Below are 14,049 nucleotides of genomic sequence, written 5' to 3' on the forward strand. Positions count from 1 at the left end.
TAAAAAAAAAAGAACACGCAGGGGGAAAAGTGGAGGAAGTGAAAGAAAGAGAAGAGACAGAGAAATAAGTGGAGGAGGAACAGAAAGAAAAAAGAATATAAGTTGAAACAAGAAAAAAGGAGAAGGAAGGAGAAACAGAAAGAAAAAGAAGAAGCAGAAGAGGAGATGGAACAAGAACAAAGGAAAATAAAAAAACATGTAGAAGAAGAGGGGAAAGGAAAGAGAGAGAAAAAGTAGTGAGGAGGAACAGAAATAAAAAAAGAGGCAGAGGAGGGGATGGAACAGGAAGAGGAAACAAAAATGCAAAGAATGTGTAGATGAAAAAGAAGAAAATGAAGACAAAGAGAGAAGTGATAGAGAAGTGGGTGTATAAAAATAAAAATAAGAACGAGTGATGACAGATAATGGAAATAAATTTCTTCTACAAAATTCACAATATGACACTGTATCACGTAAAAATGCAATAGCTTCTTACAAAAAAGAAAAGTCGGTATAAAAGAGGTAAGAACAGCACGTGAAAATCGGATTACAGTCGAATACCGTGAATCAGTGCTGTTGTCATGGTGGAGATGAATCGGACAGGTGTAGGTGTCATCATCATCGTCCAGGGCCAGTCCCAGCTCCAGCTCGACTGACTCGAACACGTAGAGTGCGATGTCAGGGGTGTGCAGACTGTAGGTGGAGCCATACTGCGACCATGACGACTGCAAACACAACAGAAGAGACAAGTTACAGCTGAGACTAACAGATAGTACATGCAGATCTGATTTGCGTCTTGTATTACAATTATTAATGCTCTAATTAGTACAAAATAATGTAGCGAGGATTTTATCATAAAATATCGTGAGGAAAATTTAATTTTTTAATTAGTATTTATTTTACGATGTTTTATCGACTGCAATGGTTATCTAGCATCTGAGTGAAAAGGTATTAAAATTATGAATTCTCTGATTATAGTCCAGACGCTGTTATTTCCGGCGTGACTCCTCCTCTTTGCTTACGTCTTAGAAAGTGAAGGTTCTATAAAGTCTAGGTAGGTAGTATCGTTCGCCATTTTTGTTATTACGTTGCCGAGCTACCATACAAGGAATCTATTTGCCACACCGTTAAATATTACCATGTCGTAGCTCCTATGATAATAAATCAAACGCAATGTAATTCAGCAAATAATTGAGCGGCAAATAACGTCTTCGTGTGCTTTCTGCGAACCCCAACGAAAGAGCTAAAATGGCGGGCGATTATATTAAGTATTTATCGAGCCTTAAGAAATGAATCAGCGAATCATAAGACGCACTCGTTTAAATGTAGCCGACCTGCAACGCGATTCGCTGCTGGAAATTAGAGCAACGGGACTATAGTACTAATAATGTAGCTTGGATTTTAACAAAAAAACATCATCAGAGAAATTTATTTTTTCAAATTGGTTTATTTTACAATACTTTATCAACTACTATGGTTATCTAGCATCTGAGTGAGATGAAGGTGATAATGCCACGAAATGAGCCCAGGATCCAGCATTGAAAGTTACCCAGCATTTCCTCTTAATGGGTTAAGAGACAACTCCACAAAAACCTCAATCAAATACAGTAACCTGTTCCAACCAGGATTTGGACCCCGGCCCGCTCATTTTAAGGCCAGACATACTAATCATTATTCCAAAGCAGTGGACCTCATCAGGGAAAGAATGTACTCACAAGGTAAGATCAAGATTTCTAAATGTTTGGAAAATCTTTTTTTATATGATGGTCTTTCATGCACACCTGTCATTATCTTTACAGCTTTCTATTCTGAAACAAAAGTATGTTTAGCTTCAGGTGAGTTGTCCCAGAATGCCATTAATCCGTATTTCATTACAGAATGAAAATGTGCAAAGCATGTCATTTTAAGGTGTTCATATCGCCAATAGAAGATATAACAGGCAGAGCTCAGTTTAGGAGATAGGAAAGACAGTTCTTACAAATAATTGATTGAAAGAAATAAGAAAAGGAAGAAGATAAATAGGAAAAGATGAAAAAACATTTTACTCTCTTTATCCGAACCTGGTTACCAATGCAGTCCAAAGCCTTCATTGTCATAAATACTTCTTTTCCACTCTCACTGTCGTAAATATGCTGTTATTAGCTTGTTTTTAGGGAAGTAATAATGGATTTTACCGCGATAATGTTGGTTGCTATTGACGACGGACTTCAGTCACATTACTTCCCTAGGGAAGTACGTGAAAATGTGTTTCATTCAACAGTTGCATAGCAACAAACAAAAGAATACTCAAAACTCAACAGTTCTGATATTAAATCATGTTAAACGAAGAAACATATATATTTTTTATTACGTAAAATGTGGGAGTAGAAAAAACATTATATGCAACTCGTGAGTTAAGTAGAATGTGCTAGTCTCGGACTCCTTAATTGCTGCCTGAGTCAAGTCCTCGACTAGTAAAAACTGCTTATCTCCCTTAATACATGAAATAACTATTCACATTAGCTTACAAAGTTTTTGAAATGCACAGAAACAAAAGCTCACCCTATTATCTTGGTGAGTGTCTTCATCATCGTCTTCGGCACAGTTGAGAAGCACACAGTGATACAGAGTGCCCGAGCAAGTGGCTATCACTACCACAGGTGGTACACTCTGCAGACATAGGACAGAACATGCGTCCACTCCATAGTTGTCATCTGCTGGGGGGTACATGGACAGCGGGCCATGGACTGTAGGCTTCTCTGAGCTGCAACATAACAAGTAAATAATACAGTTATTTATCTTATCTGTGGCTTAACTGACCATTATTTGACCAATGTTTATGACACGAATGCATAACGTGTTATTATTTCTCAAGAACAAATAATGGACTTTTAGTCACGTGTAACAGACAACGTTTTATCTTAGGCCAGTATTGACATTCCTTTTTACATAATATTAGTTTGCCATAATGCATTGTTTAAAGCTCTAGCATGTAAAAATTTCTTTGTTGCTAAGTTACAGATCGAATATAAGTGAAATGTTTGTTTCTAATCTACAAATTATTTCACAGGATGAAATAATGATATATGAAAATACTTTACCATATTTATGACTGTTGCTATCAATTTGATAAATAGTAGTACACAAGATACGATAAATAATTTAATTCTATTTTGGTTCATTTATAGGTTAATTACGTAGGATAATTTCATTAATGTAACAATTGTAAGTGTTTTAATGCTATTACTTACAACACTAAATCGCTAATTTCACAATAGAACAAATAAACACAGTGAACATTTATTTAAAACAATGAAATTAGAAAACATTAATTTTAATATTTTCTTAACGGATGAAATCACAAAAACTCGATGTTAACACAAAAAAAAAAATTGACTGTAGGGCAAACAAAATGTAAAATGTTAAATAAAATAAATGAGGTTACATTTTAGAATTTCATTTCATTCTTTTGAACTTCTTACCTTGTTTAAAATATCAAGCACTCGTATAATTACGATATTAATTAAGAAACATATTATGAAAGTGCAATTCGTCCTCTATTGGGTGAAGAATGTCACTAACAATTAAATAATGCGCGCAATTTCCTTACCTCTCTGATAATGGCGCATTCACAGAATATACATCACCATTTCCACGTAGTACTAATACTGGCCACACGATGGCGTTCGGATCAACCCGATCAGTGGCGCCTCTTTTCGTGTTTTCCTATAATCAATAGAATACATGGAATGAAATTAATCAGTGTGGCTAGTAGATGGCGATCGTATCTGTGTGATTACTTCTGCCATCTTCAGCACATGTTTAAAAGCAGTCGCATAATTTGTCATACAGTACACATGAGATCTCAGAGATGGCTCTCAAATGCTGATGTGATCACTTCTGCCATCTGCAGCTCATATCTAGAATCGTACTAGCATCATACCCTCCCCAAGTACAGTCATATTACCACAAAGGACTTCAATTAATCTTAAAAAAACTAGAAGAAATATGACTGGTGGTAAAAAGTTGTAACTCCATTTAATCATTTTTTAAATGAGGTTGTTGAAGAAAGCTTATGACGAGAACACAAATGTAGTTACTCGACCATACAATTTATATATGAAATTTGCAACGCATTACGGCATTAATGAATATGATGGTAATGGAATTTTAAAGTAGACAGTCTTTTTAAATTAGACCAACGTATGACGTAAACCTGTATTAGTTCATTTCGCGGTTAATGTGTGCGGTAGGAAATAACTACCTTCCTACGACTTTCTACTAAGGTTCGCAAGCCACACGTTTTATGAACGTTCCATTATATAAAATTCATATTCCCCCCCCCCCCCAACCAGCTCTCCCTTCTCTACACAGATGACGTGCTTGGAAGTTAAAATTCGAAGTTCTAACCAATAAATCGGGAGTAAAGAAGACGGGTTAGAAATGGCATAAAAGTGAAATGGGGTTAACTTCCTGATATAAAAAAGTCAAGAGAGTTCCTTTTGTTATTGCTTCAAAGATCTGGAAATTGCCATTCCTATTTCCTCCCTAAAGGAAAATGAAGAAGGAAAAGTTACTGAAGCAATCAATTAGAGAAAATATTTCAGAGATTAATACATTCGAAAGTAACGGCGTATGGAATTAATGGTGTTGAAAATCTCTTCCTCTCTGGAGGATACGCCTCGGGGATCATATTCGATTGTCGTCCTATACTGCCTAATCCTTACGATACTCGCATATAGGAAAAACAAACGATTTTCCAACTTGCATATTTACTTCCGTTTTGTCTTTGAACTAGATCTTACAATTTCGATTCGACAATTTTATAGATCAACGTCTGTTACTTATTTGCCCTGGGTTATCACAGAACAGCACTATGCACTGACCCTTGGACTCTGGTCATAAAGATGGTAGAATCCCTATGGTGGTTGTGTGACTTAATGTACGTCACCGCTTGAGAAGAACTTGAACTTTTAATGAATATCATAACCAGTACAAGAAAATGCTGCTAAAGCCGCTAGTAGTATCTTGAATGTAATACATATAAGATGATATTCGAACTTCATTTATTTTTCTAACAATGGTATGTTGCAGGTTGCTAAGGAGTAAGATCTCGAATAGACGCCCACTTAAGGTAACTAGGAAGTGTATATCTACTATAAAAACAAATGAAATAAATTAAAATAAAACAAAACAAAATAAAATAAAGTAGGCCTAAAATAAAATGAAATAAAAAAACAAAATAAAATATAGCAGTTCACAATTTCCCCTGTACAGTATCACATCAACTTTTTAAAGCTATCCATTTGAAATTGGCATGACATCAATAAACAAATAAATAAGTTAACACGTAAATAAACAAACACAAACAAACAAACAAATAAATAAATAAATAAATAAATAAATAAATAAATAAATATAGCAAGTTAAGGCGTAAACAAACAAATACAAATACATGAATAAATACATACATACACATAGATAAATAACTAACAAATAAATAAATAAGTAAACAAACAAATAAACACAAATAAATAAATAGATAAATAAAATAAAATAAAATAAATAAATAAATAAATAAATAAATAAATAAATAAATAAATAAATAAATAAATAAATAAATAAATACAGTACGTTAAGACGTAAACAAACAAGTAAATACAAATAAACAAATAAATGAATGAATAAATACATATATAAACAAACAGATAAATAAATAAATAAGTAAACAAGTAAACAAACAAATAAAAAAATAAATGAATAAATAAATAAGTAACTAAATTCATAACTAAGCAAAAAATAAATAAATGCAACATAGAAGTTGCATATTTAGTTTTGTTATTATTGTACATAATTTTAAAGTTAAAAGAAAAATAACGACATTTCATCAATATCCGCCCCCTATTAATAACTAAGCACCGACGATACTATAATTAAGGTAGATATGTTGATAGTACAATAGAGTTCTCTATTCTTGTTAACATATATGGTACGGTAAAGTTGTTTGGTTCAAAGACTTTGGTCTAGAAACAGTGACAAGTTTAGGTGTGAATGTGTATAATAAATATATGTATATTTTCACATACTGACAACAAACTGATATTTTTGTAACATATTATGAGATGACGACTACATTCTCAAAGGGAGGCTGTATCTAATAGGTTAAGAAAGAGTATTTGTTTACCATTGCACTCTAATTTTATAAAAATAGAAGTATATGTGAGTTTATTTTTCACAAAAAGGATCGGTTAAGATGTTAAAAAATTAACAGAGGATACAGTTAGTTTACAAATTATGATAAACCATACCAAAAGATGTATTAGTTGTGATATTTGTAATACATTTTAAATAAAAAAAGATCTCGTAGCATAATATATATAAAACAAAAAAAAAATGTCATTTTATATCTAAAAAAGCTATTGAATAATTTATTTCACTCTCTACTGTAAATTTCAGGCTTTCGCGTAATTTATTAAACTAGTGTACAATTGTATTATCTATCAATTTATTTTCATAAATTATAAGTGTGTCATCTACAAATGTATGAAAGTTTTTATGTTATGTTTCTTTAGGATGTCACTGATAATATTATCTTCTATGTTTTGTAGGAAGATATCGGTTTGAATTCCAGGTAATGGATTACCCATTGCTAGGCCAACATACTGTTTATATAATTTTTGATTGAAGTGAAGTAATTTTATGAAGTAAGAGTATTTATTAGACTTAATCTTTGTTGGATTTTATTCATTGGTGTTTGAAGGTTAATTAAATTTGTTTCGATAATATTTATAGTTTCTTGAAGCGTGATATTTGTATATAAGTTTTATATGTCAAGATACATTAGTTTTGAATTTAGGTTAATGTTCAGTTTGATTAGATTATCTATTATAAGTTTCGTGTTGTTTATTGTATATTGATTTTGTAATTGTAAGGTTTGTTTTAACCATTTGTTAAGAGAAAAAAAATTCCCGTCTATAGTTAGGAATAATAGTTACTGCATTTTTAAGAGGCACAGTTTCTAGAACTGGTACCAGTTATTGTCTCATTGCAGTGCGCATACACCAGTTAACAACATTAGGTTTAAATGGATCATCACAATGGGAAGGTTTTTAATCTATTTTCTGGTCCCACTAAACGGTTGGCTGTGGTGTCTTGACCAGACCAGATCACACCTACAGCGTAATCTGCATATGTGTGGCCCACACGGATCGGAAACCGTAGTGCGGGTATTACGGGAGGATTTAAAGGCAAGCCTCCCCATTTCAATCAAGTGGAGGGGAAGATAATCCCCCAGCTCTCAAAATATACCTACATAAAAAATTTAACCGCTGAAAACACCGATAAACATTTAGCGACAGGCATTTATCAACTGCTAACTCCTGCCTTTAGATGTACTGTTTTCGATAACGAAGTCCGTCCGGCGCGGATGAATTCAGAATTTTATAAATAGATTCCGAGATATTAAATGGAATATTACTCTGGGACCAATACCATTATAATTAACTGCACTTACCAATTTAAAAACAAATTAAGTAGAAATTACATGTACGAATTTTATATAATTTCATTTCGATATATACTAAATCATTAACAATTTCATTTTGTTTTTTTATTATAGTTTTAACTTAAACAGAAACTGCTATTTATCTGTAACTTCAATATCAATTATATTATTTTAAATTTAAACATAAATTAAGTCATATTTAAATAATTATTTTAAGGATGATTTCAATGGAATTAATTTCTACCCAAAAATTATTTATACTGGATCATGTTGGATCAAATTTCTGCACATATAAGGGACAAAATTAAAATTCTTTGAATAATTTATTATCATAATACACTGATCTCTTAAATGGACTGAGAATGAAAACCTCGTGTCTCAATTAAAAAAAAATGCTTTTTCACCTTAATCAGAAGATAATCTCGTAAGTCATCCGTAAAAAGTGTGAAAATGATTGTTTCTGAATTAAAAGTTAAATTTAGTCAATTATGTTTAAAAAATATAAAAATGAAGTCTACAGACAGTTATTTTTCCTCCTATAAAATTTGGTTTTCGTGAAATACGAGGTTTTCATTCTTAGCCGACGTTATTGGGAATTAAATCAATGATAGTCTCAAAACATGGTATGAAATGTTTCATATAAAATTATTTTTATCTCGAAAAGGAAGCAAAAACGAAGAAATTGTATTAAAGTTTTTTGTTTGAAATATCTAAAAAATTAACGCCCTGAAATTAATTATACTACATTAGGTTTACCCCGTATAGGAATGAAGCTAATATGTAAATTAATTATCAAATCTCATTTCGTTTTATTACAATTTTAACTTAAAACTGTTATTTATCTGTAACTTCAACAATTATTATAATTATTATTTCAAATTTAAACATAAATGAAGTTATATTTAAATACTTTTAAAACAGTTATTTTAAGAATGATTTCAACGGAATTACTTTCTACCCAAAAATTAATCTAATATATAAAAGTGTATGTATGTATGTATGTATGTATGTATGTATGTATGTATGTATGTATGTATGTATGCATGCATGCATGCATGCATGTATGTATGTATGTATGTATGTATGTATGTATGTATGTATGTATGCATGTATGTATGTATGTATGTATGTATGTATGTATGTATGTATGTATGTATGTATGTTCTCTATATAAATCTACATGCTTTGACCGATATTTGCCAAAGTTTGCATATTTAGCCTGCAATTCAATTCAATTCAATTCAATTCAATTCAATTCAATTTATTAAGCCATTAAATATACAATGATAGGCTTCGTCACAACAATACATTTGAAAATACACATATAATTGAAAACAGTAAAGTTTAATCAGAATGAAAACACAAAACATTTTGAAACTCTAAAATTAATGAAAACACTTCACTCTTAATGTAATAATTGTAACTAAATGTAAATAACTTTATTTATTAAAAAAAACAATTTCGTATGAATTTATGTTAAGAAACTCATCTACAGAGTAGAAAGGATTAATTAAAAGCCAATTATAAAATATAGTTTTGAAATTATTGGTTGGTAACTTATGATATTGACTGAGAAGCTTATTATATAATTTCATCCCCATGACAGAAAGCCTTCATAACCAGGAGAAAAACATATGCTACATTAAAATTGGACAAAGGGACGTATTATTTTAAAAAGTAAAAAGTAAAAAATAAATGAATCATTTCAACAAAAATAAAATTATATATTTTCCATATTTCAACATAAACGAAGTAACTCTTTATAATTTCAATACAGAACAAGTTAACTTCGTGAATAATTTCAAGATTATATTTTGTCCACATTTCAACATATGTGAAGTAATTAGTAATTCATCATATATAATTTTTAACATGAATAAAGTTATAATTTCATTTATAAATAAGTCTTCTTTTTATAATTTCAACCAAAAGAGGACATTTTCAATTACAATTCAAACAAAAATTAAATTAATTAGGCCTATCATGTGCAATTTCAACAGGAATGAAGTCATTTCTAATCTGAAAATCTAATGAAGTTATTCTTGACCTAATTTCAATGTACTGTACGTAAAGTTGCTTTTTATCCATATTCTAATACAAATAAAATTACTTTTGTGCGAGATCGTGCGTATTTGCTTGTTTTCCGCACAGAACCAATACGCGGTAAGTGTGAAATACCACATTCAGTATTCCCAACGTAACACACATAACAATTTCCCTCTTCTTACCGCTTAAGCGCGACATTCATTTTACTGCTTTAGGCTTTTAACATATTATTTTTAGAGACGTTTAACATAGTAATAATTATAAATTGGAAACTTACCACTGCAATTTCACCTAAATTGCAATGTTAATTATTGTTTTTAAATATTTGAAAAAATTAAGTAAAGTCTACTACTCCACGAAACTTATTGCATTCCTGATACAAGTAACAATAAGGAAGCCGTGAAAAAATCAACAAGATTCCAGATCCGATGTTATTACTGCAATATGTTATATAAATAATATTGTTAAAATATTAAAATGAAAAATAAATCATTACGTAACCTTACCGTTTGTTTTAAGTTCGCATTTATAGACTGGGGGAAAAAAAGACAGACGTATATCACGGCCTGCTGGAGTATAGTAAACACAGAAAACATTTTAAAGCAACAATGTTAAAGATAGATATTTTTGTTTTGCAAATTTGCCGTCATTGAACAGAAACCAAGATGGAGATTTCATTGCAACTAATTAGAAATTCCTCTTTCAGGTATGTAATAAACGATCTTCGCACAAAATAATGTACGATACACGAGCGGTATGTTTTCTTTCAATTCTCGGAAATTAAAAAAGCTCAACTACGTTTCGCTTTTTCAATCTTTTCCTCGAACATGAAAACGTCAACATACCGCTCTTGTAACGTATAATACTATTTAGGAATGACTTCAATATAAAAGAAGTAAATGTATTGTTATAGTGTTTAATTAAATACAATTTATTCTTGCTTATAATTTAACAAAAGTTGAATTATTTTATTTATAATTTTAAGCATTATCTCTACTATTTTGACCTAAAGGAAGTTTCATTTTCCGCTTTTTCAACATAAAATTAAATTATTTATGTCCGGGGCTCGCTTGTTCTGGAAGTGCCATATAAATCCATTGAAACGCAACCTTGGCTTCTACTATAAAACACAATAGGTGCATGTAAGACCGCATTGCGCATTGAAGAGAGTGAGTGGCAGGGGGAGAGGATCTATCGATCAAGGTTTAGACCACTCTTAAATCCTACAATAGAGAGGAAAAAGGGTCACTGCGTATATTGAAAGAATTCCCGATGCGTCGAGATGCCACAACAACGCCATAAAATTTTCCTTTTCCAACTTAATTCAGAGAGATAGAGGAGAATTTGGACGCAGAGAAAAGAGCGTAACTATGGCGATAAAACTGGGAAATAACAAAAGCCTGTCGACGTCCGTACACGAGGCAGTATAGGAGCGAAGGAAATAAATCTACTAACAACCATATTGATAGAGTTTTAAGTTGTCGGGAAGAGAGAAAAAAGCAGCCATGCAGACGACATTTAAGCTCGGAGGCGAGCGCAAGGATTTTCCAATAACGATTCCGCCATTCGTGCGGTGCATGGCTAATCAGTGTGAAAATGAATATGTTTCCGTCGGCGTCGTACTGCCGTCGCCTCTTGGTAGCAGCGACGCCGATGCCGACGCTGTGGTGAGATAGCGAACCCTTCCACGGGCTCCAGATAAAGCGCGAGCAACGCGATAAGCAGGGACGACAGCGAAGGGGCCAAGTGAAAGGCTTACAATGCACCGATCAAGGTATTGCCGTAACTCAAGTCAGTGACAGGTTCGAAGAAAGTCGTATACTTCAGATATATGCATATCTGGACATATCAAATCGAAACCCTGTTTAAGGGAGACCTATAGCAGTGGCGTAGCATGAAATTTTGAGCAGGGGAAGCTAACTCAAGTTGTCTTTCATGCAATATGAGAAAACGTATTAAAAAAATACAGTCTTAAAATAAATACTGGGTGTTCAGTTCAAAATATGTCATGGCTCGCTGTATGTCGTCATGTGGCTATCCGATGAGCCTAGAGAATTCAATCTTCCTACACTTCCGCAGAGGCGTATTACCTAAATGCGAGAGAAGTTGCCTAGCAAGTACGGCGTTCATTCTGAAGATTACTTACCGATTCGTACGGTAACGTCAGTAGTGGCAAGAATGTGAACTGTTTGGAAACACGTACTGAAGTGAGTTTTTTTTTCTTACTGTCGGGATATGGGGAGAGGGTTAAGACGATTACTTACGTATTTGTTGACATTAACTTCGACGGTCAACATGGCACGGAGCATTTGATTTGTGTTGTGGAATGTTGCCGTACGCAATCGATGATAACAAATACCCTGCGTACGACTTGCCCGCGCAAAACACAGTTCGAAAGAGGTTATGGTAGCACACAGACTTTACAGACCGCCATCTGTTGCTACGACATTCAAGTTATACCGTACACGTTCTCAAGTTCAGATTGAACGCCTTGAATAATAGGCAACTTCTCTGACATAAAAGCTGAAACTCGCTTCAAATCGCTGACTCACAAGAGTGACGTCATGACACACTTTGAAATGAACACCCAGTAGTAAGTAGTCAATTTCAAGTCAGCAGTCGAAGATTGGTTGGAACCTCGTAAGTAACACCAATAAGGCATGACCTCAAATGATACGTTGTAAAATATGATTTCACGGTTTACACATATCTCTTAACAAATAGACACGTATACGTATAACATTAACTCACTCCCTGTCATATTTAGAGAAATCACAATATTAGTATCATTACGTAAGTATGCGTCTGTCTTTTGGTTGTGTCCTTCATTGACAGCAAGGGAGTCGGTCATTTGTTTTTTAAATCACACTTTTGTTCGTAAGTCGGTCTTGATAATACAATTATCCTAAAAAAATTCAAGTAAGTTAGTGTCAGGAACTGTTATTTCACTCATTATTTATTATATCAGCCAAATGCACACTAACACTTCAACTGAACACAACTGACGAAAAGGGATAACTCGGAAACTACTTATTTTAAATGTTAAAGCTAGCTTCTTTGCGAGCCTTGCGACTAGGGTAGCTTAGTTAGAAAGGGATGGAAAATCTGCGGGGTGGATTACACAGAAGAAACCGGTCTGCTTGGAAGCTGGTGTGTGCAGGTTTCTTGTTTACTGCTGCATCACAAATCATCCTGAGCTGCCGCATCGCAATATTTAACGCGTAAATATAAATTCTATTAAAATTAATAAATAATTTTCTCCATAAACTGCAGGTTTATTATGAAATTATTATTAACTGGGGAAGCGAAGCTTTTTAGCTTACATTGACGCTACGCCACTGACCTATAGAGAAAATACGATTTTTTTTTTTTTTTTTTTTACAAAAATGGATTTTCCTTTAAATGATTCCTACTACCCTACTATATAAGTTTGCAAAGTTTCATGGACGTAAGCTTATAAATTTCGCTAGATAATGCGCTTCCACCCTCTTGTATTAATTCTGCTGGAATTTGATCGATACCTGGAGACTTGTACTTTTTCAGATTTTCTATCGCAATTTCTACTTCAGAAAGTTGGGTTCGGGTATAAATGGCTCCGCAGTTTCTATTTTAATTTCGTCCCGATCATTTCTATTTCGCCTATGTATATTTAGTAGTTGACCAAAATAGTTTTTCCATCTGTTCAGGATTTAATGAGAGTCTGCAAGCAAGTCACCATTCTCATCCTTGGTCACGTTTACTCTTTTAGAAATTAAGAAGGTATTTATATGGCTCGTTTATTTTTGAAATAATATTTCGATAGCTGAGAACCAGACTGTTCTAAGTCCAACTTTTTATAAGAAAGAAATCTGTGTTTCATTGTGTTCCAGTTCTTTTTTTAAATTTATTTATTTTATGTCGCTTTAACTCAGGAAGTCATATCGCGACAATACATAAACAATTCTTACAGTTTACATAGAGCTTACTGTATTACAATAATCATTTTAGATACATTTGTAAATGATGATAGATTTCAGAAATTTAATTAAGTTTGAACTGAATGATGGGTTGTTTAGAACTGTTGATAAGTCTGTTGGTATATGGAATTGATCTCGATGAAGGTGATACAGCGGACATTCAGAAATTAAATGGCGTACAGAGATCCTACTGTGGCAATTGGTGCATGTTGGAGGAAGAGTTCTGTCTAGAAGATAAAAATGTGTAATTTTGGTGTGGCCAACTCGCAATCTGGTGATTATTACTTGATCTTGACGTTTAAAATTCTGTAGTGGATATTTCATTCTGGAATGTTGTAGGCCTACTATTTCGTGAAGTTTGCTGCATGAAGACTCTGTCCATGATGTTTGCCAACGGTTGTGCAGTTTACTAGATATGTATTTAATGGCGTCTGTATGAGGAATAGACGTTAAAAAATGCAGTGGAAGTCGTGTAGCTTCTTTTGCTGCGGCATCTACAGTTTCATTTCCAGGAATGCCCTGATGAGAAGGGATCCATATTAAGAGTTATTTTTCGTCCTTGTCTCATCAAATCAGTGAGGAGCT

At 32.9% G+C, this 14,049-nt stretch overlaps 1 protein-coding gene across 2 annotated transcripts in view; it reads right to left on the reverse strand.

Moving 5' to 3' along the window:
• Positions 1–14,049, reverse strand: part of mbo (Nuclear pore complex protein Nup88) — a 504,598-nt gene that overhangs the window by 18,990 nt on the left and 471,559 nt on the right. For both annotated transcript variants that reach the window (XM_069827764.1, XM_069827763.1), the window contains exons 5-7: positions 3,569–3,684; positions 2,521–2,722; positions 541–704 (exon numbers count right to left, since the gene is read on the reverse strand). In XM_069827764.1, coding sequence (XP_069683865.1) covers positions 541–704; positions 2,521–2,722; positions 3,569–3,684 — 482 coding nt within the window. The remainder of the gene's footprint in view (positions 1–540; positions 705–2,520; positions 2,723–3,568; positions 3,685–14,049) is intronic.

Source organism: Periplaneta americana, chromosome 6, assembly GCF_040183065.1.
Source record: "Periplaneta americana isolate PAMFEO1 chromosome 6, P.americana_PAMFEO1_priV1, whole genome shotgun sequence".
In the NCBI taxonomy this organism is placed as follows: Eukaryota; Metazoa; Arthropoda; class Insecta; order Blattodea; family Blattidae; genus Periplaneta; species Periplaneta americana.